Here is a 26,447-nt window from a genome sequence, read left to right on the forward strand (position 1 = left end):
AAATAAATAAATAAATAATTAATGATTTAATAAAAAAAAAAAAAAGCTTTGGTCGCTGCAGTTAAACATACTGACAACGTAAATGCTGTGAGGTCAGTAAAATTTGTTTGGTGTAACCTTTGAAAACGCTGACGTTCGAGTTGTGTTAACTAGTTTAGCCGGAACAAGTTTTGCCCGCTGTTAGCTAACTTTGTCAGTGCTAGCGGTGTAGCATAAAAGTGCACTTTTACATAGAATAAATATTATTGCTAAAAATATCACGATTACCAGCAGCTTTTCAGATATGGAGGATGACAGAGTGGATGCTGGACATCAGAAAACAAACGTCCATGTGGAGGTCCATGTTAAACCCCACTGGTAAGTAGTCTGAAGATAAATAGGGCAGACCGACCGGCGTGAAGTTAGACAGTAGATAGTAGTTCATTATTCAGACAGTAATTCGCGATGAAGCAGTTCTGGTTGTATTATGGGCAAAAAAATATTTTTAAAATGGAAATAAACGTGCCCTGTTGAATTTTACCTTTAAAAATCCAAAATAAAACAATGATTTGGTTTTGATGCTAAAACCAAAAATACGACAGAATATGGAAAGCGTAAACAGACATATACTCATTTGTTAGACTTGTGCTTTGAATTAAATCTGTCAACTCCTTACACCTCACTCTAGTCACAGCTTTAGGTTAAAAAAAAAAAAAGTGCTGCAAAAACGGTTATGAAAAGAACTGACAGTTACACATCAAAAAACTACAACGAGAAATAAAAGAATGACAAAAACAATTTAAAAATTAAAAAATAGTCAAAATGACAAGTGACTACTGTACAAATAATATTTAAAAAATTCTGATTTTCTGCGCTGAATAACTGTCCACATCTAAGCAGTAATAGCTTTTACATGGGCAAGTGCATTTTGGTGCCACCTGCCCAGATATGTCAAGTGCCCTTGCCCCATGCCCACCAACCTCCATTTCACCCCCTCCCACCCCTCAATTTCACTGTATTTAATGATATGGCGAACTACTGTCTGGAAATTGAATCACTGTCCAGAATCTGAATAACACATTTAAGCAGTAATAGCTTTTACATGGGCAAGTGTATTTTGGCGCCACCTGCCCAGATTTGTCAAGTGCCCTTGCCCCATCCACCCCAACCCTCATTTCACCCCCTACCACGCCACCTGCCCAGATATGTCAAGTGCCCTTGCCCCATCCACCCCAACCCTCATTTCACCCCCTCCCACCCCTCAATTTCACTGTATTTAATGATGTACTTGCCCATGTAAAAGCTATTACTACTTAAGTGTGGACAGTTTTTCAGATTCTGGACAGTGATTCAAATTGCAGACAGTAGTTCGTCATATCATTGAAAGCGGTCATATGGAGGGATATGGATGTCACCGGTTGTCATGTTTTAAGTGTTATAGCAAAATATGCTAATTTTCAACACCTGTCCATAGAGGGCTTTTAGAATTAACACAATACAAAATTTACACAATTGCACCTACTATACTCATATACGATACATTTCATTTTATACATCACCATGTGCACAGTTCTGTCCTGATTTTAGCCACAGTTTCACACGCCTATTAAAGGTGGTCATATCAGTCTGCAGTTTTAAATGTGTGGGGAGTGAGTTCCACAGTCGGGCTCCAGCAGAGGAGAAGCTGGACTGTCCAAAAGATGTTCTGTGCTTTGGAACCACACAGTCCCCACTCACAGAGGCTCTGGTGTTTGGTCTGAGAGAGCCTTGACGTCTGACAGCCAAACCAGAGAACAGTGGTGACACATGATTATGTAGACATTTAAAAAACAACCTCAGTGTGCAAAAATGTACAGAATTCTCAAATGTAAAAAGTTTGTGCTTTTGGATGATATCACAATGGTGCCACCTCTTAGGCTTTCTGTCAAACACCTTGATAGCCTGCTTGTACAAAGATATTACAGGCTTGAGCGTGGATGCAGACGTTTGTGACCATGAGGTGAGACAGTATGAGAGATGGGAGAAGATCATGGCATGTAAGTACAGCAGAGCAGCTTGATGTGACAGCTCCTGTCTTATGAAGCGAAAGCAACGTAAGTTTAGTTTTACTTTTTTACAGATGTACTTTACATGACTTTGAAACTTTAAGTTGCTATCAATTATGATCCCAAGATATTTTGTTTCTATTGCCTCTTGGATTATTTCATCATTAATGGATACGACAAAGGAGTCATTTAAAGGTTGTGATTTGATAGAAAAACACACGGCAACAGTTTTCTTTACATTTAGGGTTAAGTGTAATTGCTCAAGCCAAGAGGAGATGTGAGATAAGGCCTGGGTCAGCTGCTGCCCTGCCTGAGTGGAAGTTTTGGCAGACACATGGATGACTGTGTCATCGGCATAGAGCTGACAGTTTACGCCTTTGCAGCAGTCTGGAAGGTCATTTATATACATGGTGAACAGCAAAGGTCCAAGCACAGAACCTTGCGGTACCCCCATGTTATTAGGCTTCAGGCTTGATTTACTCCCATTCACCCTAACACATTGTTGTCTGCCTTCAAGATATGTTTTCAGCCACTGTAGTGTGCTGGATGAGATTTTGAAGGACTGGAGCTTGTTTAATAAGATTTTGTGGTCGACAGTATCGAAGGCCTTTTTAAGATCCAAAAACACTGCACTAACAACTTGGCCTTTGTCCAGACAATTTTGTCATTCTTTTATTTCTAGGTGTTGTTTTTTGATGTGTAACTGTCACTATAGATTTACCCCATTCACAGTGTTGAGAATATGTCAAAATCATTTTACAACTGAGTCTGCAGGTCAAGATATAATATCTATTTTTACATTATTAGATCCTTTATTTTGAAAACATATCAATTCTATGCAATTATTTGAGAGTTTATAAAATATACTTACCAAAATGAAAGCTTGGATGGTGTAGTTTTGGACCCTAAAAATATGGATTATTTTTTTGTTGTCTGCTCAACTGCCATATTTCTGGCCAGACAGGTTCAAAGGTCAACAGCCAGTCAGAAGCCTTGTTATAAAATATACCTGAAATATAACTTTCTCCCCTCCAATCCCAAAGACCCATAACCAGGAGAAAATAAATCCATCCATCCATCCATTTTCTTCTGCTTTATCCGGAGTCAGGTCGTGGGGGCAGCAGCTCAAGCAAAGCCGCCCAGACCTCCCGATCCACACACACCTCCCCCAGCTCCTCTGGGGGAACTCCAAGGTGTTCCCAAGCCAGCCAAGAGATGCAGTCCCTCCAGCGTGTCCTGGGTCTTCCCCGGGGCCTCCTCCCAGTGGGACGTGCCCGGAACACCTCTCCAGCGAGGCGTCCAGGGGGCATCTGGAAAAGATGCCCGAGCCACCTCAACTGACTCCTTTCGACGTGGAGGAGCAGCGGCTTGATTCCGAGCTCCTCACCCTATCTCTAAGGGAGCGCCCAGCCACCCTGCGGAGGAAACTCATCTCGGCCGCTTGTACTCACGATCTCGTTCTTTCGGTCATGAGCCAAATCTCATGACCATAGGTGAGGATCGGAACGTAGATTGATTGGTAAATCGAGAGCTTTGCCCCCCTACTCAGCTCTCTCTTCACCATGACCATCCGATACAGCGACCACATCACTGCAGATGCTGCCCCGATCCGTCTATCAATCTCACGTTCCATCCGTCCCTCACTCGTGAACAAGACCCCGAGATACTTAAACTCCTCCACTTGACGCAAGGACACTCCACCGACCTGAAGAGGGCACAGCACCTTTTTCCGGTCGAGAACCATGGCCTCGGATTTGGAGGTGCTGATTTTCATCCCGGACGCTTCACACTCGGCTGCAAACCGCCCCAGTGCACGCTGAAGGTCCTGATTTGACGAAGCCAACAGAACCACATCGTCCGCAAACAGCACAGACGAGATTCTGTGGTTCCCAAACCAGACCCCCTCTGGCTGCGCCTAGAAATTCTGTCCATAAAAATAATGAACAGAACCGATGACAAAGGGCAGCCCTGGCGGAGGCCAACATGCACTGGAAACAGGTTTGACTTACTACCGGCAATACGAACCAAACTCCTGCTGCGGTCGTACAGGGACTGGATAGCCCTTAGCAAAGGGCCCCGGACCCCGTACTCCCGGAGCACTCCCCACAGGGTGCCCGAGGGACACGGTCGAACGCCTTCTCCAGATCCACAAAACACATGTGGACTGGTTGGGCGAACTCCCATGAACCCTCGAGCACCCGATGGAGCGTGTAGAGCTGGTCCAGTGTGCCGCGACCAGGACAAAAACCACACTGCTCCTCCTGAATCCGAGGTTCGACCATCGGTCGAATTCTCCTCTCCAGTACTCTGGAATAGACCTTACCGGGGAGGCTGAGGAGTGTGATTCCCCTATAGTTGGAACACACCCTCCGGTCCCCCTTCTTAAACAGAGGGACCACCACCCCGGTCTGCCAATCCAGAGGCACTGTCCCCGATCGCCACGCGATGTTGCAGAGGCGTGTCAGCCAAGACAGCCCCACAACATCCAGAGACTTAACTCAGACTTACTCAGACAAGATTTCATCCACCCCAGGAGCCTTGCCACCGAGGAGCTTTCTAACCACCTCGGTGACTTCGGCCTGGGTAATGGATGAGTCCGCCTCTGAGTCCCCAGTCTCTGCTTCCTCTTCGGAAGACGTGACGATGAGATTGAGGAGATCCTTGAAGTACTCCTTCCACTGCCCGACAACATCCCCAGTCAGGGTCAACAGCTCCCCACCTGCACCGTAAATAGTGCTGATGGAGAGCTGCTTCCGCCTCCTGAGGTGTCGGACGGTTTGCCAGAATCTCCTCGAGGCCGACCGATAGTCCTCCTCCATAGCTTTCCTGAACTCCTCCCAGACCCGAGTTTTTGCCTCTGTGACCGCACGGACTGCGGCACGCTTGGCCTGCCGGTACCTGTCAGCTGCCTCTGGGGTCCCACCTACCAACAAAGATAAGTAGGACTCCTTCTTCAGCTTGACGGCATCCCTTACTTCCGGTGTCCACCACCGGGTTCGGGGATTGCTGCCACGACAGGCACCAGAGACCTTGCGACCACAGCTACGAGCAGCCGCATCGACAGTGGAGGTGGAGAACATGGTCCACTCGGACTCCATGTCTCCAACCTCCCCCGGGATCTGGAAGAAGCTTTCCCGGAGGTGGGAGTTGAAGACCTCGCTGACAGAGGGTTCCGCCAGTCGTTCCCAGCAGACCCTCACGATACATTTGGGCCTGCCAGGTCTGACTGGCTTCCTCCCCTCCCAGCGGATCCAACTCACCACCAGGTGGTGATCAGTCGACAGCTCTGCCCCCTCTTCACTCGAGTGTCCCAGACACATGGCCGAAGGTAAGATGATACGACTACAAAGTCGATCATCGACCTCCGGCTCAGGGTGTCCTGGTGCCACGTGCACTTATGGACACCCTTGTGCTCGAACATGGTGTTCGTGATGGACAAACTGTGACTAACACAGAAGGCCAACAACTGAACACCACTCGGGTTCAGATCGGGGAGGCTGTGCTTCCCGATCACCCCCCTCCAGGTCTCACTGTCGCTGCTTACGTGAGCGTTGAAATCCCCCAGGAGAACAATGGAGTCCCCAGTCGGAGTGCTATCTAGTACCCCTCCCAGGGACTCCAGGAAGGTCGGGTACTCTGCACTGCCGCTCGGCCTGTAGGCAGAGACAACAGTGAGAGACCTAGGGACACAACCCTCTCGTTCACCGGAGTGAACTCCAACACTTGGCGACTGAGCTGGGAGGCAATGAGCAATGCGACCCCAGCTCTCCGCCTCTCCCCGTGGGTGACGCCAGAAAAATGAAGCGTCCAGCCCCTCTCCAGGAGTTGGGTACCAGAGCCCAAGCTGTGCGTGGAGGTGAGCCCGACTATCTCTAGTCGGTATCTCTCAACCTCCTGCAGAAGCTCAGGCTCCTTCCCCCCTTGCGAGGTGACATTCCACGTCCCAACATCCAGGGGCTTTGAGCATGGACCGGGCTGCCGGGCCACCTGCCCTCGACCGCCACCCAATCCTCTCTGCACCCGACCCCCATGGCCCCCTCTGGAGGTGGTGAACCCACAGGAGGGCGGGCGGGCCCATGTCGCTCTTTCGGGCTGAGCCCGGCTGGGCCCCATGGGCTAAGGCCCGACCACCAGGCGCTCGCGCGCGTGCCCCAACCCCAGGCCTGGCTCCAGGGTGGGACCCCGGCTCCGCCATACCGGGCGACGTTTCGGTCCTTGATCTTTTACTGGTCATGGAGGATCTGAACTGCCCTTCGTCTGACCGTCACCTAGGACCTGTTTGCCTTGGGAGACCCTACAGGGAGCACAAAGCCCCCGACAACATAGCTCCTAGGATCATCCGGGTACGCAAACTCCCCCACCACGATAAGGTGGCAGCTAGAGGGGGAGAAAATAAATCTGGTTATGGAATTACCCCGGTCTGCCCTACCACCTGAAATGACAGTTTCACTCCATATAAAGTTAATTACAAGGTGCGCGATTCATTTATGTAAATTAACTGCATTTAACCACATGTATAATTTTGCAAAACATACACAGGCTCTCAGAAGCACAAAACAATGAGGAAAAAAATCACTCTTAAAAGGAATTACAGACATAATATGTAAAAATTAACTGCAGTCTATGAACTTTGCAAAAATGGGGCATTATTTCATTTTATTTGGTGCAATCGCAGCTACAGAGCATAAAATCATAAATACTTCATCAACGAAAAAAAAAAGAGCATACACAAAATGATTTGGACACATACAAACACATAAAATCATATAAGCTCATACAACCCAGGAAATCTATCCATGTTGCACTTATTCCAGCACAAGTGGTGAACTTAAAGCATGCACATAAATATAAGCATAACTTTAAAGACGACATCACAGAACTTAATACTATTGACTCAGCTGCACATTCGAGTACTCTGTCTGTGAGCTCTTAGCAACATGCTGAGCAATGCCGGCTGGTGTGTAAACATTCAGTAAAGGACAACGAAGTTGATGTGAGTTTTTTCAACACAAAGCCAGAAAGAAAATTAAAATTAAACCAAGAGGATTATGTGTCACATCAGTCATGCGTCACTTTGGGAAAATAATCAGCAGCTGGCCCCTCCTGGACCAGCAGTTCACAATGCATACGCAACATAAATGATATAAAATACAAACATATCTGGTGTGTCTATGAGGTAGGAATAAATATCAAGATATTGAACATCTGTCCATTGTGTGGGTTCATTTTTCCATCGTCCAGCTACAGACGAGATGGCGGTCCTGCTGCTGCTAATTTGTTTTTATGTCGCTCCTGGGCGATATTATCCAAACCCTCTGAATAGTTAAAGGACACACTAAGGACCCAACAACCAGTGGTGGGCACACTTCCGATAATCCAATAACAGACAATTATCGAAGATAATGTTTTCATTATGGGATTATCTTTTTAGATAACTTTAAAAACCATTATCGGGCCAATTATCTTCCGATTAATTTTTGTCCGATAACTTATAGACCGATAAAGTAAACAAAGCTGAACAGCGACAAGCATTTTTTAAATTTAAAGTCAGTTCACCACCTACCTGTTAAAAGTTTTGTAACAAATGGACAGTTATACCCTCTGCTAACAGAAGAGAGCTGCTTCTATGAAAAGTGTCTCTATCCTCTGTAAACAAAGGAGAAATGGCCAAAAAAAAAAAAAATAATTTCCTTTAACACCATACCGATATGCTGGCAATATCACCTAAGTCATCCAGAGGCATATATTTTTAACTTATGGTTCAAATTTTAACCAAACTAATTTTGGACAAGTTATTTAAAATTACTGTCATGTCTGAAGTTTTATAAAGTGAAAATATCAGATATATGTTTTAGTTTTAAAGTAATGTGCTAATTTTTAAGGTTTTGTGAGCACATGCTGTGCCCAGCAGTGCATTAGGGTAGGATCATGTAATCTCAGTACGTTCACGACAGGACAATTGCATTTCAGACACTCTGTTCAGGCTCCACGGACAACAGCATTAAACTCTAGTGCCTAAAACTCTCGTGAATATTTTCTCTGGGTTTATAAACGTTGTTATTGTATTTGCGTTTGTTAAATTCCACACATTTTAAATGTAGTAGACAGGGATTATCTGGAATTTTGTTTTGAAGGCCTCTACTGCCATCTACTGGCCAGTAGTGTTCATGGCAGTATTCGCCCTAAGTACTAAGTGTCTGGGCACCAGTAGATGGCAGTGTTCTATTTATTTTGACCCCGGTTATATCAGACGATTGTCAAATCAACTTTTTGGCTTTGCAAATGGCTTTTTTTTTTTTTTTTTTTTTTTTTTTTTACAAATGAAGTTTAAAAACAAAGCAAAACAACAGCAAAAAATAAATAAAATAACATTACAAGACAGCTCTGCGGTGTTTGCACATGCACAGTGCGAGCGGTTAGATGCTTGTAGCTTTTCAGCAGCAGGATACCCTCACGACGGCCGACCAGAATAATATCAAATGGGTTTGATTTTCATTGGACCATACGATCGGCGATCAGGAGGTGGTCCTGAGATGTTAAATGTGGCTTGTTACTCCTTGTACACTACACGATGCAGGAAGCACGATTAACCTGAAACTCGGTCCAAAAAATTCCTGCATGAAAAATCATCTCGCACAGTGTAAAGCACGTTTTACAACATCAAAAAACGTGCGCACATTCTCTCCACATGCAAAACATTTTGCGATGACACTTCCAGGGCTCCGTAAAAATGCCTGTTTTTACAAATAAAAAAAAAATGGGATATTTTACAAAAGCACATTTATCTGTAAACACCAACACACGACAGACGTCACATTAACGTATTGGTTTACATAATGAATGACTGAACCAATCAGTGTTTAGCAGAGGCACTTTTACCCAGAATCCTTTGCGATCTGTCTGTGTTTGTTACAAAACCTCAGAATTAGTGCATTATTCAACATTAAAAGATATATGCTATATTTTAACCTTGTACAAATGACAGAATTGACATTAATCGAGTTATTCTATCGGTATTAATGTTATTTATAAATCAAAACCATAACTCAGCATGACTATATTTTTCAAGGCCTCCGCCTGACCAGAGCATTGTGATTGATACAGAGTTGGCTTTATGGCTGCTCTCAGAGTGCCTCTGTGCTCGGAGCGCTGTAGTAAACAAGTGCTCCCAGCAGGGGCAGAATGTTCAAAGACGAAAGTGTGGTCTCATTGTTTGGGTCTGTTGTTACTTTTAATATTACTAGAAGCTATTGTGGTATTAAAACTTAAATCCGTTTTATTATTAAATGTACCAGAGACAATTTTGGAATTTATCTGTTATCGGCTATCTGTAACTTCCGATATATTTTTTGGTGGTTTATTGTTTTATCTTTATCGAAGATAACTTTTCGGTTATCTGATTATCTGTTATCAAAGTTAATTTTTTGGTTATCTGTGCCCACCACTGCCAACAACACACATATAAGGAAATTCAAACAAATAATTACTTAAATCTGGACTACAAGAGCAAATACCACTCCCACATACAAAATGTATCTCTATGGTAAAACACTCTGACAGCCGCGGATTTTCACACCAGAGATGGAGCTGAGGCGGAAGTAAACTGGCAGTGACGTGGCCGCAACCAAGTCAATAGTATGCAAGCATAAGCACAATAACAGAGAACATCCCAGAATGAATATATGGTGCAGTAAAGTGACACAAACATAAATACTGAAAAATCATACAATCACATGTTTGATTGCACCGGGACAGCCCAAGAAAGCAGAGTTAATGTTCTGCTTATTTTCACTGGGGTCCCTGCATTAAAAAAATCCAGTGTAATCCAAGTGACACTGAATGAAGGATATAGAGTTTTCTTGCTTTTTGTTTAGAACAGATGAATTTCTTTACAAAAAGTTCAATCTTGAATTTTCCTTTTTGATAATGTTGTTTACCATTCGTTTAAAAGAAAGGGAGTTATCCACAATTGTATCCAAATAAGTAACCATTTATTTTCTTACTAATTTTGTTATTATTGCATTTAACAGTGACATTTTGAATTTTATTTAATTTTCTTCTGGCATCCAACAGCATGGACTCTGTTTTATCAAGGTTGAGTGACAGTTTAGTCAACCACAGATGGCATGACTCTTAATTTTATAGAGTGGTTCTGTGCTATTGTCAAATGTTTACCAGGGATCAAACGTGCACTGTCATCATCATAGTAATAGTTTACATTTGACACTGATTGACATGTCATTTACATAGCAAAGAAACAATAATGGTCCAAGGATACTTCCCTGGGGAATGCCACACTGTATATTTAGAGGCTCGTACTGGAACTTCTCTTCTGAGAGAACTTGTTTTTGATTTAGTACAGTGCATCCGGAAAGTATTGACAGTGTTTCACTTTTTCCAAATTTTTTATGTTACAGCCTTATTCCAAAATGGATGAAATTCATTTTTCCCCCTCAAAATTCTACACACAATACCAGTACTCCATAATGACAAATGACTCCATAATGTGAAAAAGTTTTTTTTGTTTTTTTTGTTTTTACATTTTTGCAAGTTTATAAAAAAAAGAAAAAAAACTAAACTAAAAATCAAGTATTAACAGCCTTTGCCATGAAGCTCAAAATTGAGCTCAGGTGCATCCTGTTCCCACTGATCATCCTTGAGATGTTTCTACAGCTTAATTCGAGTCCATCTGGGGTAAATTCAGTTAATTGGACATGATTTGGAAAGGCGCACACCTGTCTACATATAAGGTCTCACAGTTAACAGTGCATGTCAGAGCACAAACCAAGCATGAAGTCAAAGGAATTCTTTAAAGACCCCTGAGACAGGATTGTTTTGAGGGACAAATCTGGGGAAGGGCTCAGAAACATTTCTGCTGCTTTGAAGGTCCCAATGAGCACAGTGACTCCCATCATCTGTAAACTGAAGAAATTTAGATCCGCCAGGACTCTTCCTACAGCTGGCTGCCCATCTAAATTGAGCAATCAGGGGAGAAGGGTCTTAGTCAGAGAGGTGACTAAGAACCCTGTGGTTACTCTGTCAGAGATCCAGCATTCCTCTGTGGAGAGAGAAGAACCTTCCAGAAGAACAACCATCTCTGCAGCAATCCTGTATGATAGAGTGGCCAGATGGAAGCCAGTCCTTAGTGAAAGGCACATGACAGCCTGCCTGGAGTTTACCAAAAGGCACCTGAAGGACTCTGACCATGAGAAACAAAATTCTTTGGTCTGATGAGACAAAGATTGAACGGTTTGGTGTGAATGCCAGGTGTCATGTTTGGAAGAAACCAGGCACCATCCCTACAGTGAAGCATGGTGGTGGCAGCATCGTGCTGTGGGAATGTTTTTCAGCGGCAGGAACTGGGAGACTATGTTGTGTGGGCCGCTGAAGAGGAGGTACTGCTGGCCCACCACCACCAGAGGGCACCCTGCCTGGAGTGCGGGCTCCAGGCACCAGAGGGCGCTGCCGCCTCACAGGAGCAGCCGGGGTGACAGCTGACACTCATCACCTGTGACAGCTGTCACCACTCATCTGATCTGCATCGGTATATCAGCAAGACGTCATCTCCACCTCTTTGCCGAGATATTGTTCTACCTGAAAGGTAATATCCTCAGCCTGACTGCTTGATAGAAAGCCTTTTTTTGTGATTTTTGTGAGTGATAACAGACTTTTTCTCCAACGAGAGGTGGAGGTAGCTTCCCTGCCGTGCAGATTGCTGGGTGCAGACGCACCCACGTTTAATTGTGTTTTTGTTCCTCGCCAGCAGTACCAGGTCCAACACGCGGAGGCAGTGGCCACCTGGGAGTTCGGGACTTGGCGGCTCCAGTATTCCCGGGGTCTGGTGGCGAGGAAATCGTGTGGTTCCGGTTCTGCTTTGGACAGGCGTCTCCTATCTTCGAGCCTGCCCACACGACACCTTGTAATTTGACCTTTGATCTATTGTGTAATCTGTTGTGTTTGTTGTGCACGTTCGCAACAGTAAAGTGTTGTTATTTGACCTATTCCATTGTCCGTTCATTTGCGCCCCCTGTTGTGGGTCTGTGTACTTACACTTTCCCAACAGGATATCTCGGCCAACGTCATGGATCCCGAGGGGCGTCAACCGGCTGTTGAACGGCCAATGGAAGAACAGGGCGCACAGGCGCCCGCAGGAGGAATGATCGGTGAGTTGCAGCGGATCCTCACCGTTTTCACGGCTCGGTTGGATTTAATGACCGAGCAGAACGTCCTCCTTAACCGCAGGGTGGAGGCTCTCGCCGTGCAGGTGCTGCGGCTCTCCCTCCTGTCGACCCTGTGCGTAACAGTGACGTTCCACTGGTCGTTCAACGACCCCTCCCACCTTCCCCGGAAGCATACATAAGCCCTCCAGAGCCGTACGGAGGTTGTGTGGAGACGTGCGCGGACTTCCTTATGCAGTGTTCGCTCGTCTTCGCACAACGTCCTGTCATGTACGCGACTGATTCTAGCAAGATAGCTTATGTAATTAATCTGCTTCGCGGCAAGGCACGCGCTTGGGCTACAGCGCTTTGGGAGCAAAATTCACGGCTCCTTCTGACATATGATGGGTTTGTGAGGGAGTTCAGAACAGTGTTCGATCACCCAAATAGAGGAGAGACCGCTTCAGCCGTGCTGCTGTCAATGAGACAGGGGCGCCGGAGCGCAGCTGCTTATGCAGTCGACTTCCGCATCGCGGCTGCGAGGTCCGGCTGGAATAACACTGCCCTCCGCGCCGCCTTCGTAAACGGACTGTCGTTGGTCCTGAAGGAGCTCCTGGTGGCTAAGGACGAACCGCGGGATTTAGACGGGCTTATTGATCTCGTTATACGATTAGACAATCGGTTAGAGGAACGCCGTGGGGAGCGAGGCGAAGGACGTGACCGGATACGCGCCGCCCCTCTCCCTTCCGGGTTCGAAAAGGGGCCGCCCTCCCCACGCTCCACAGCCGCAGCGCTTTGTGGGGCAACAGCTCCCCCTGTTGACGTTGTTAGGGAGATGCACAGGGCCAAAATGGGGAGGCTGATCCGTGGAGAGTGTTTTCTCTGCAGCTCAACAGAGCACACACAGAGAGACTGCCCCAAACGGCCAAAACGTCAACACTCGCCCTTAGAGACTGGGCTAAGGGGGGGTCAAGACATTCAAGTGAGACACACACAAATTGCCACACGACTCCCAGTCACAATCCTGAGTGGGGATTTAACCCTTCAAGCCCGAGCACTGGTGGACACGGGGTCAGAAGGGAATCTGCTAGACAGCAGATGGGCAAAGGAGGTAGGGCTCCCTCTGGTGGCGCTTCCTACGCCATTGCAGGTGCGGGCACTAGATGGCACCCTCCTCCCTTTACTCACACACAAGACACCACCAGTAACTCTGGTGGTGTCTGGAAACCACTGGGAGGAGATTGAGTTTTTTGTAACTCCTGCCACCTCCCGCGTGATTTTGGGCATCCCATGGATGTTAAAGCACAATCCCCGGATCGATTGGCCGTCTGGGGTGGTGGTTCAGTGGAGCGAAACCTGCCATTGGGTGTGTTTAGGATCCTCGGTTCCTCCCGGTTCCCAGGCTAAGGAGGAGGTCAAAGTCCCGCCCAATCTGACGGCAGTGCCGGTTGAGTACCACGATCTTGCTGACGTCTTCAGCAAGGATCTGGCACTCACTCTTCCCCCGCACCGTCCGTACGATTGTGCCATTGATTTGGTTCCAGGCGCTGAGTTCCCGTCCAGCAGGCTGTACAACCTCTCACGACCTGAGCGCGAATCAATGGAGACCTACATCCGGGACTCATTAGCTGCTGGGCTGATCCGGAACTCCACCTCCCCGATGGGGGCAGGTTTCTTTTTTGTGGGCAAGAAAGATGGCGGAAGGTTTCTTTTTTGTGGGCAAGAAAGATGGCGGACTTCGTCCATGTATTGATTACAGGGGGCTGAATGAGATTACGGTTCGCAACCGATACCCTTTGCCATTATTAGATTCCGTGTTCACCCCCCTGCATGGAGCCAAAATCTTTACTAAACTGGATCTTAGAAATGCGTATCACCTGGTTCGGATCCGGAAGGGAGACGAATGGAAGACGGCATTCAACACCCCATTAGGTCACTTTGAGTACCTGGTCATGCCGTTCGGCCTCACCAACGCCCCCGCGACGTTCCAAGCATTAGTTAATGATGTCTTGCGGGATTTCCTGCACCGATTCGTCTTCGTATATCTAGACGATATACTCATCTTTTCTCCGGATCCTGAGACTCATGTCCGGCATGTACGTCAGGTCCTGCAGCGGTTGTTGGAGAACCGGCTGTTTGTGAAGGGCGAGAAGTGTGAGTTCCACCGCACCTCTTTGTCCTTCCTGGGGTTTATCATCTCCCCCAACTCCGTCGCTCCTGATCCGGCCAAGGTTGCGGCGGTGAGAGACTGGCCCCAACCCACTAGCCGTAGGAAGCTGCAACAGTTCCTCGGCTTTGCTAATTTCTACAGGAGGTTCATTAAGGGCTACAGTCAGGTAGTTAGCCCCCTGACCTCACCAAAAGTTCCCTTCACCTGGTCGGATCGTTGCGATGCCGCGTTCAAGGAGTTGAAACGGCGCTTCTCGTCTGCACCCGTTCTGGTGCAGCCCGTTCCTAGTCGCCAGTTAGTGGTTGAAGTGGACGCCTCGGACTCAGGGATAGGAGCTGTGCTTTCCCAGAGCGGGAAGACCGATAAGGTCCTTCACCCGTGTGCCTATTTTTCCCGCAGGTTGACCCCGGCCGAACGGAACTTTGACGTCAGCAATCGAGAACTCCTTGCGGTGAAAGAGGCTCTTGAAGAGTGGAGACATCTGTTGGAGGGAACGTCCGTGCCATTCACGGTTTTCACTGACCACCGGAACCTGGAGTATATCAGGACCGCCAAGCGGCTGAATCCCAGGCAAGCCCGCTGGTCACTGTTCTTCGGCCGTTTTGACTTCCGGATCACCTACCGTCCCGGGACCAAGAACCAGAGATCAGATGCCTTGTCCCGGGTACATGAAGATGAAGTCAAAACGGAGTTGTCGGATCCACCGGAACCCATCATCCCGGAGTCCACTATCGTGGCCACCCTCACCTGGGACGTAGAGAGAACCGTCCGGGAGGCCCTGGCACGAAGCCCGGACCCCGGAACTGGGCCGAAGAACAGACTTTACGTCCCACCAGAAGCTAGGGCTGCAGTCCTGGACTTCTGTCACGGCTCCAAGCTCTCCTGTCATCCAGGGGTGCGAAGAACCGTGGCAGTTGTCCGGCAGCGCTTCTGGTGGGCGTCCCTAGAGGCCGACGTCCGGGATTATATCCAGGCCTGCTCCACCTGCGCCAGGGGCAAGGCTGACCATCGCAGGGCTTCGGGTCTGCTCCAGCCGCTGCCCGTGCCCCATCGCCCCTGGTCCCACATCGGCCTGGATTTTGTCACGGGTCTCCCGCCGTCCCAGGGCAACACCACCATCTTCACGATAGTGGACCGATTCTCCAAGGCGGCCCACTTCGTGGCCCTCCCGAAGCTCCCGACGGCCCAGGAGACAGCGGACCTCCTGGTTCACCACGTCGTCCGGCTGCATGGGATCCCAACAGACATTGTCTCAGATCGCGGTCCCCAGTTCTCCTCGCACGTCTGGAGGAGCTTCTGCCGGGAACTGGGGGCCACGGTGAGTCTCTCATCCGGGTACCATCCCCAGACCAACGGGCAAGCAGAACGGGCCAATCAGGAGATGGAGCAGGCCCTGCGTTGCGTGACAGCCGCGCACCCGGCGGCCTGGAGTACCCATCTGGCCTGGATCGAGTATGCCTATAACAGCCAGGTGTCGTCAGCCACCGGCCTCTCCCCTTTCGAGGTATGTCTGGGGTACCAACCGCCTTTGTTTCCAGTGGTTGAGGGAGAGGTCGGTGTGCCCTCGGTCCAGGCCCACCTACGGAAGTGCCGTCGGGTGTGGCGTGCCGCCCGTTCTGCCTTGCTGAGGGCCCGGATGAGGTCAAAGGCCCATGCAGACCGTCGGCGGACCCAGGCCCCTGCGTATCGGCCAGGGCAGGAGGTGTGGTTGTCGACAAAGGACATCCCCCCTCAAAGTGGACTCCCCCAAGTTACAGGACCGTTACATCGGTCCCTTCAAAATCCAGAAGGTCATCAGTCCAGATCCATCCTGTATTTCACGTGTCCCGAATCAAACCACATCACACCTCACCCCTCTGTACTCCGGGTCCGGCACCGCCTCCTGCCCGGATCATCGATGGCGAGCCGGCTTGGACTGTGCGCCGGCTTTTGGATGTCCGTAGGATGGGCCGGGGCTTCCAGTATTTGGTGGACTGGGAGGGGTACGGACCTGAAGAACGCTCCTGGGTGAAGAGGAGCTTCATTCTGGACCCGGCCCTCCTGGCCGATTTCTACTGCCGCCACCCGGACAAGCCTGGTCGGGCGCCAGGAGGCGCCCGTTGAGGGGGGGGTCCTGTTGTGTGGGCCGCTGAAGAGGAGGTACTGCTGGCCCACCACCACCAGAGGGCACCCTGCCTGGAGTGCGGGCTCCAGGCACCAGAGGGCGCTGCCGCCTCACAGGAGCAGCCGGGGTGACAGCTGACACTCATCACCTGTGACAGCTGTCACCACTCATCTGATCTGCATCGGTATATCAGCAAGACGTCATCTCCACCTCTTTGCCGAGATATCGTTCTACCTGAAAGGTAATATCCTCAGCCTGACTGCTTGATAGAAAGCCTTTTTTTGTGATTTTTGTGAGTGATAACAGACTTTTTCTCCAACGAGAGGTGGAGGTAGCTTCCCTGCCGTGCAGATTGCTGGGTGCAGACGCACCCACGTTTAATTGTGTTTTTGTTCCTCGCCAGCAGTACCAGGTCCGACACGCGGAGGCAGTGGCCACCTGGGAGTTCGGGACTTGGCGGCTCCAGTATTCCCGGGGTCTGGTGGCGGAGGAAATCGTGTGGTTCCGGTTCTGCTTTGGACAGGCGTCTCCTATCTTCGAGCCTGCCCACACGACACCTTGTAATTTGACCTTTGATCTATTGTGTAATCTGTTGTGTTTGTTGTGCACGTTCGCAACAGTAAAGTGTTGTTATTTGACCTATTCCATTGTCCGTTCATTTGCGCCCCCTGTTGTGGGTCCGTGTACTTACACTTTCCCAACAGACTAGTCAGGATTGAGGGGAAGATGAATGCAGCAATGTACAGAGAAATCCTGGATGAAAACCTGCTCCAGAGTGCTCTTAACCGTCAGACTGGGGCAACATTTCATCTTTCAGCAGGAAAATGATCCTAAGCACACAGTCAAGATATCAAAGTTGTGGTTTCAGGACTACTCTGAATGTCCTTGAGTGACTCAGCCAGAGCCCAGACCTGAATCCAATTTAACATCTCTGGAGAGACTGAAAATGGCTGTGCACCGACACTCCACATCCAACCTGATGGAGCTTGCGAGGTGCTGCAAAGAGGAATGGACAAAACTGCGCAAAGATAGGTGCGAGAATGTTGTGGCATCATATTTCAGAAAACTTGAGGCTGTAATTGCTGCCAAAGGTGCATCAACAAAGTATTGAGCAAAGGATGTGAATTCTTATGTACATGATTTGTTAGTTTTTTATTTTTAATAAATTTGGTTTAAGGGTGATTCTTAGACTATGGGCACTTATTATGTCCTTTGATCATATTGTATGAAAAACAGAAAAAAGGGGAATTTCACACTTTTATAGTTATCTTTACAATGAAAGTGTGTTAAGAAATTTGTTCTAGTAGTTTATGATTACTTTTTCACCTTTTTTCAGCATCATTATATGCAAATATTGCTGTTTTGTGCTTGTCCCACACCCAGACTTTTGATCTTCAATGATAAAAATGAATGGTAAAGAAACGTTTTTTCTAATGTTTTAAAATATCTCTGAGTAAAATATCAGTAAAATAATCAAAACATAATTGGGGTATTCAATGTCATACAATTGTTGTGATTTTTTTTTAAACAAAATGTAGTTGTCCCACACTATTGCCGTAATTTCCACCACAACACTGTAATGTCCCTTTAAACAGTTTGTATGAAAGATTGTTTGGGTAGTTTCTATGGAGATAAACAGTGAAATCAGAGCACATGTATATAGCGCCAAATCACAACAAACAGTTGCCCCAAGGCGCTTTATATTGTAAGGCAATGGTGTGGTGGAAATTACATTTACAAGGCCAATAGTGCCTGTAGTTAAAGAATCACCCTTAAGCTGCAAAATAACAATGTGGAAAAAATGAAGTGCTGTGAATATTTGACGGATGCACTGTGCATTCTATCAATTCTTTAATTCCGGCAGGCTTCAGTGGTTAGAGATAATCTGAATGCACACGATGTGCCAAGTGTTGAACAGGTGGCAGAAAAACTACATGTAAATTCAACCAGAGCTATTCCTAATTTTCTACAGTCCATCCATATCCACTAACCTTCCACCAGGTGGCAGACACATCTCTGAGATATTACACAGGCTTAACAAACTTGCTTTTTGGGCTGATACAGTGCATTAAAGTTAACTGCTATCTAATCACTTCAGCATCATGATCTCTCTTAATACGATGAGCTAGTTTTGAGTCATTGCTTACACAAACTGAGATGCCTAAAGTACTCAGTCACCCACCCACTCATATCATTTTTACAGAAAATGATTAAGCTAAGCAATGACTGACAGATAATCAGTTAAGAAATTATTTGAAGTTGGTGCTGGTATTGACAGTGTAAATAATCATAGGTGAACTGAAAGGAATCCATTAGTGCATCCCTTGTAGAGATTTTAAGTGGTTGCGTTTATTTGCGTTTGTTTCCATTCCTGTTTATATTTCAGCACAGCTAAACCGTGTGAGGTGAGGATGCATATTCTGACTCTGCTGAGTCGCCACAGCATGGTTTTTGGAAGCTACAGATGGACAGAGTTTGATGAAGAGTTTCTCCAGAAGAATGTGGAATCGGTGGCCGTGGTTGATATAGAGAAAATGGTAATGCAATTTTATTTTGAAGTGTTTTCACTCTGTTGCATCATTTGTTTTTGCAGAAGTGACAATAATGTTTTTCCCCATGCAGCCCCTTGATTTGAAGAGCTGCTCTCTGGCTATTCATGTCTTCGCTCTGAATGAAGACGGTCCTAGCACACTTAGTTTGGAAGATGATGAGGAGCTTTCAGCAGCCAATCACTGGTTGCTCCCAGCAGGTATTTTTGGGATGCTGCAAAAGACAGCAAAGTTTGAAAAAACAACTCACGGTGCAGGTGTTATTGATATTAGTCAATTAGGTCATAGTTCTGTCGGCACAGATTTGGTATGTATTTGCTACAGCTGGAGAAGGCCTGACTGGAGGTGCCTTGAACCAACAAGGTTTTAATGTTATACGAAATGGTGACGTTCTGCAGCGCCACAGAAATTGCGGCTGCATTTTTGTGTGATGTATGTGGTGTCAAGTCCAGCATGCATCACATTAAGACGGCGCCACATGAAGTTTAACAAGACTGTTCTCAAAAGGCAGGTTATGTTTGGAGTACGCATACTTTTTGCAAATTGTGTAGAAAAGTGTAGTTTTTCTAGCACATGCTCTTTAGAAAGTTTAACACACTACACATTCAGTTGCTGTGTTTAATTTTTATTTTGCTTCTATGCTACTTTAAAATATTTTAATTTTGGTCTAATTAAAATTATGTCCATCCTACATTCTTGGAAAAGCTTTATTTATTTTGTCACAGCGGAGTTTCATGGAATTTGGGACAGTCTGGTATATGATGATGGGGTCAAAACTCAGGTAAGAACTGCATAAGCATATGATAATAAATTTATTTTAATGTTTATACTTCTTAGCAACTTGTTGTTTCCCCAGCTCTTAGATTATGTCACAACAACAATTTACTTCTCAGACAAAAATGTAGACAGCAACCTGATATCATGGAACCGTGTTGTTCTTCTTCATGGTAAATAACTACTCAGAAATTTATATTTATTTTTGATCATGCATTTTGTGCATCGATGAATAAGTGATTTGTGCATTTGTGCTGTTTCTGGTCTTATTTAGGACCCCCAGGCACAGGGAAGACATCACTGTGTAAAGCTCTTGCCCAGAAGCTGTCAATTAGACTGTCAAGTCGGTATGAGAGAACCCATTTGATTCAAACGGCAAATAACATCTGTTCTTTTCATTTCACCATGCACTCTTTTCCCCACAGGTATACTTATGGACAATTTATAGAGATAAACAGCCACAGTTTGTTCTCAAAATGGTTCTCTGAGGTACTTTTTGGCTGTTTGAATAATTGCGTTTACTCTGTTGGTATTGTTTTTGACAGCTAACTGCTTTTGTTACAGAGCGGCAAGCTGGTCACAAAGATGTTTCAGAAGATCCAACAACTGATAGATGACAAAGATGCTCTTGTTTTTGTTCTGATCGATGAGGTACTACCCCCCCCCCCCCCTTTCAATTCATAATCAAAAAAATTGTCATCCGTCCAACACAACCCAAACCCTGTCAAGGTTTCAATAACCATTTAGTGGCTTTCCTTCATTTTGGTGTCCTGTTGGTACATATTCCTGCTGTATGGTGCATCATTCTACCATTTTAAAAATGCAAATTAGTGGGACGGATCAAGCTTCAGGTGAGGGGGGGTGTAAGCCAGTTCCTTCAGCTGCTCTGATGCTTTCACAGTAACTGGAGACCTTGGAAACAAACAATCTCGGTACCAGCGGTACCATTGTGATCTTGGCGCCACTACATTGTGCACGCTGCAAAGCACTGTGTGTTTTCTACAGCGGACTTTAAGACAGTTTGAAGAGTACATGCCGTTCAGTGTTAGAAATGGCGGGGGGAACCCAGGAGATTTTTCATAAGTTTTGTGTAGTGGTTCTAAGATCGCTGGTTCCGGGGTTGCGTGGTTCTGGGGTCTCCATAATCCATTTTCAGTTGGGGTCATCACAGCAGATCCGAGGTGGATCTGCATAAGAATTTGGCCAAAGTTTTACACTGGATCCCTTACTGACACTGTATTACATGGAGAATTGGTAGGGGTGGTTTTGAACCTGGAACCTTCCACACTGAAAACAAGTATAGTTATTTTGTCACCGTCTCTGTCGGGGCTTGGCTGGTTGTGCTGAAGGAAATTTTTTTCAAATATAGCCTTTTTCCTGCATTCTAAGGCAATCTCAGAAGCTAAATACTGATTCTCTAGTCAACATTTTGATTGTATTTATTGTTCATTCATTTTATATACCTGCTTACTGTACACATAAAGGAGCAGGTCAGAAGTGATCTCACAACATTCTTGTTGTGAGGCAATAGTGCTAACCACTTATTTGTTGTTCTAAAACACATAAATAGATACTTGTCATTTGATTGATGGTTTGTATGTTACGTGATATGGATTAGTCGAAGAATTTGCCGTTGTGTTCCATTTACCATGCGATTTTGGTTCTATTTAGCTTGCAATTTTGGTGCTGTGCGTTTTGTGCTATTGCACACCGCGATCACGGTGCACACTTAAACGAGCGGCAACCGCTTACTTTAAAAACAAACGTGGCGCAGTTTGTTTTATTGATGATGCTTATTCTTGTAACACACAAAAAAACAAACAAATCCAGTACACCGTAAACCATCTGGAGACATTGACAGGACTTGCTGGTACAAGCCTAAAGTACAAGTGCTGTCAGATTAAGAGCTCAACAAATATCTGTCGCGATTTTTCACTGGACTGAGGAAAGCAGATGACACCCTTTATCACCCTTTTGGTCAGCGACTGGTTGCACCCCCCCACTCTACATTATGCATTTTGATATTTGCGGCCTCCTAACGATTGAATGTACTTGGGTGTGACGTTTAGCTGCCCTTACTGTTTAATAAAGACACTTAGTGACTGATATGGAAAAAAGGAAATGTTCTTATTTTGAGTCCATTTTGTGGTGGGTAGGTGGAGAGTCTAACAGCTGCCAGAAATGCCTCCCAGGCAGGAACGGAACCTTCTGATGCCATCAGAGTGGTTAACTCGGTACTCACTCAACTGGACCAAATTAAACGGTCAGCACAGCATGTACATGCATCTGGAAACTATTCACAGCACTTCACTTTTTCCACATTTTATTATGTTGCAGCCTTATTCCAAAATGGACTAAATTTGTGATTTTCTTCAAACTTCTACACACAACACCCCATAATGACAACATGAAAAAATTTTTACTTGTTTTTAATTTTTGCAAAATAAAAAAACTGAGAAATCACCCATACGTAAGTATTCACTCCCTTTGCTCAATACTTTGTTGGTGCACCTTTAGCAGCAATTACAGGCTCAAGTCTTCTTGCAAATGATGCCATAACCTTGGTGCACCTATCTTTGGGCAGTTTTCCCCATTTCTTTTTACAGCATCTGTCAAGTTCCAAGAGGTTGGATGGGGAGCGTTGGTGAACAGCCATTTTCAGATCTCTCCAGAGATGTTCAATCAGATTCAGGTCTAAACTCTGGTCGGGCCACTCAAGGACATTCACAGAGTTGTCCTGAAGCCACTCCATATCTTGGTTGTGTGCCTCGTGTCATTGTCCTGCTGAAAGATGAACCGTTGCCCCAGTCTGAGGTCAAGAGTGCTCTGGAGCAGGTTTTCATCCAGGATGTATCTGTACAATGCTACATTCATCTTTCACTCAATCTGACTAGTCTCCCAGTTCCTGCCACTGAAAAACATCCCCACAGCATGATGCTGCCACCACCACGCTTCATTGTAGGGATGGTGCCTGTTTTTTTCCCAAACATGACACCTGGCATTCACACCAACGAGTTCAATCTTTGTCTCATCAGACCAGAGAATTTTGTTTCTCATGGTCTGAGAGTCCTTCAGGTGCCTTTTGGTAAACTGCAGATGTGTTGCCATGTGGCTCTTACTAAGGAGTGGCTTCCGTCTGGCCACTCGAACATACAGGCCTGATTAGTGGATTGCTACAGAGATGGTTGTCCTTCTGGAAGGTTCTCTCCACAGAAGAATGCTGGTGCTCTGACAGAGTGACCATCAGGTTCTTGATAACCTCCTTGACTAAGGTCCTTCTCCCCCAATTGCTCCATTTAGATGAGTTTCCAGCTGTAGGACCAGTCCTGGTAAATCCGAACTTCTACCATTTATGGATGACGGAGGCCGCTGTGCTCATTGAGACCTTCAAAGTAGTGGATATGTTTCTGTACCCTTCCCCAGAATTGTGCCTCAAGACAGTCTCGGAAGTCCACAGATAATTCCTTTGATTTCATGCTTAATTTGTGCTCTGACAAACACTGTCAACTGTGGGACCATATATGTAGACAGGTGTGTGCCTTTCCAAATCATGTCCAGTCGACTGAATTTACCACAGGTGGACTCCAATTAAAATGTAGAAACATCTCAAGGATGATCAGTGGAAAGGGGCTGCAACTGAGCTCAATTTTGAGGTTCATGGTAAAAGCTGTGAATACTTAGGTACACGTGATTTCTCAGTTTTTTTTGTTTTGTTTTGTTTTTCAATGAATTTGCAAAAATCTTAAAAAAAAAAACTTTTTACACATTGTCATTATGGGGTATTGTGTGTAGAATTTTGAGGAAACAAATGAATTTCATCCACAAACAAAATGTGGAAAAAGTATAGTGCAGTGAATACTGTTTTGTTAATATGAAATTAAAATCCTTATTATATTCTTGTAATACTACAGTTTATTTTGCAGTTTTGAATATTGCTTTATGTTTCAGACATCCCAATGTTGTGATCCTAACGACGTCCAATGTCACAGAAAAGATTGACTTGGCGTTTGTGGATAGAGCTGACATCAAGCAGTACATTGGCCCTCCATCTGAGAATGGCATCTATAACATCTACCTCTCCTGCCTGGAGGAGCTGATGAAGGTGATGGTGATGAATGGAGCAACGTTTTAGTCAGACTTGCTGTCCTCTGTAAAACTCTTGTATCCATAATCAGTCAATTTTTTCACCCAGGATACTTGTTCTTTAAAGATTGAAACTGTTCTCTCATATTGGTTCAAAGTAAAAAAAAGTATGTTTATTAGATTTTCTATGCTGTAGGAATCTTGTAGAACTGAACATCATTTACTCAAAACATTCTTTAGAATGCTGTGCTACAGTCACGAGGGATGCACTTCATTTGATAGAACTCCACAAATTATTTTTAGAGCTGACGCAAAATAATAATAATAATAATTATTATTATTATTCCCTGTGATTAGCAGTGCAAGCATTGGCATAATGGAGTTAATGAGTCAGCTTGCAAAATTCTCATCAGTAACTTGATTTTAAAAAAGTTATCTCCTTGATTCTAATAAATGCATGTTAGAACCAGTGAGCTTCCCATTGTGGACCATGTTGGCATCTTTTTCTTTAAAGTATTGGTTTCAATTTAATATGGTGAATTGTTATTGTTATTATTGTGTTGAAGCTTAATCCTTTGCAATGTTCACAGTGTCAGATAATCTACCCCCGGCAGCAGCTTTTTACCTTGTTTGAGTTGGAGACGATGGGTTTTGCAGAGAGTGAGGTGTCTGAACACAGTCTGCTCCTAAGGAACATCGCTCTGTGAGTGCATACTCTCACAATGCAACAGTACCCTAATCAGAGTTGAACAGAAACATACTAAAAATATTGTTTTGATTTTGTTTTCTTTCTTCTTCTTTTTTTTTTTTCTTTCAGAAAAAGTAAAGGTTTGAGTGGTCGAGCCCTCAGGAAATTACCGTTTTTAGCCCACGCCCTTTTTGTAAAGGTAATTATTTAAGTTTGTTCTACAGAGTGTTGGGAAGAGTCTTGCTGTCATTTTAAAAAAATTTGTTTGCCTGCAGACACCAACGGCCACTCTTGAGAAGTTTCTGGAAGCGATGGCTTGCACAGTGGATAAACAGAAAGAGGAAAAATCCAACCTGATCAATGGTTTCTAAAAACATATGGTAGCCCCCTCCCACAAAACAAGGTTTCATGAACTGGTGTGAAGCTACACTAGTTAGTTTGTGATGTTATCCTAAAAGCATTGGCTCTGTTTGTGACAGTAACATGTTTAACATAAAAACTCAGAGCATTCCTTCAGGAAACCGCGTTGGTGCTATAAAACTAAACCAAATCAGACATTTCCAACAGCGCTTGTCAATGGGATGGTCATTGCTGGAATTCTCTTGTTTTGTGTCAACGTGCAGCTTTAACTTCAGATATACCCCTTTTTTAATATCACATATTAAAGGCATTGACATTTCTTTGTCATAATATCTCACAGAAATGGAAAATTAGTTGTTTGTTTGAAATTTAACCAAACCATTTAACATGCATTTGTTTCGTCAAGTTTTCTGGTTGTGCATGTGTTCATTGTGTTTAAAAAGGTTATGAACATCAAGGAATATGTTCATTTATAGTAGTTCTTTATTTAAATGAACAACAAATCCCCTTTAAATTTTTTTGGATTTGTAATAACTTTATTTTTTTTATGTAACCTTGTAATAAACTCATTTTGTTTCAGTGGAAGTTGTCACATTGTGGAGATTTAATCAAGTCACTGGGATTCCACTTGAGGGTGCACGGATATTGTTATACTAATTCAAACGTTTTATACGACATTTACAAGATTACAATAGTAGAGACGTGAAATTGGCCACCGATTTAGGAATAATTATTGTTCCTTTACCCCGTCTCGGTGCTGGATGAGGGTAGGTGTCTCATTTTTGTTGCTTCAACTTCAGAAATGGTTCAAATGTGCAACGCTGTCCGATACATGTCATTGTAGTGCTTTAAAGTGTTATAGCAGTGAATCTTTTTCTGAAGAGCTTTGTTCGTTATAGTTTCAAAAAGATGTTTCTGCCGTCACTGTGTACAACCAATTTTATTGAATCAAAACGGAAACATAATGTGTTAAAGAGCAGAACGACAGGTCTGGCGTGACTGATTCTCACTACTTCTGGAATTAAATCATGAACTTCCACAGTTATTGTACAGAAAGAATGAATGCTCACATTAATTCACAAATTAATCCGAGCAGCACATGCCCTCCTTTGTCCACAGGAGTGGAATCCTGTGGACTTGCCTGAGGTGTAAAAATAACAAATATGCCTCCTTTACAATTTGACTGAAGTTATCTGATAGTATTCAAAGAAAAGATGACAACACATTACCATGATTTACTATAAATCATACTTCTGGACATTAGATCCCATGTCTTCTGTCTCATTGCTGTTCTCCATTTAGTTAATTTTTCTAGATCTGATGGAAATAAGTAGAATTAAATGACATTATTTTGTCCACACTAATTGATGTGGTCACAGATTAAACATAAGATCAATGTCATTCAAGACAGAAGATTCAGAGTGACAGAATATATTGAAGAAGGGGGTCATTATTATTATTTTTCTAGCTGTTTTAACCAGACGTGACCTTTCTTGCCAGCCATGATGGCAGATAGTCACATGATCTAATGGCACTAG

General features: G+C 45.0%; 1 protein-coding gene across 1 annotated transcript; it reads left to right on the forward strand.

The window, feature by feature from the left end:
* Positions 1-62: 62 nt before the first annotated feature.
* On the forward strand, positions 63-25,109 carry trip13 (thyroid hormone receptor interactor 13). The gene is made up of 13 exons (XM_034174963.1): positions 63-357; positions 18,842-18,992; positions 19,078-19,204; positions 19,730-19,785; positions 19,861-19,951; positions 20,053-20,125; positions 20,204-20,267; positions 20,343-20,429; positions 21,935-22,041; positions 23,727-23,880; positions 24,452-24,564; positions 24,679-24,748; positions 24,825-25,109. The coding sequence occupies exons 1-13, from the start codon at positions 284-286 to the stop codon at positions 24,918-24,920; spliced, it is 1,263 nt and encodes a 420-aa protein (XP_034030854.1). The 5' UTR covers positions 63-283; the 3' UTR covers positions 24,921-25,109.
* The last annotated feature ends 1,338 nt before the right edge of the window (positions 25,110-26,447 follow it).

Source organism: Thalassophryne amazonica, chromosome 7, assembly GCF_902500255.1.
Source record: "Thalassophryne amazonica chromosome 7, fThaAma1.1, whole genome shotgun sequence".
Taxonomy (NCBI): Eukaryota; Metazoa; Chordata; class Actinopteri; order Batrachoidiformes; family Batrachoididae; genus Thalassophryne; species Thalassophryne amazonica.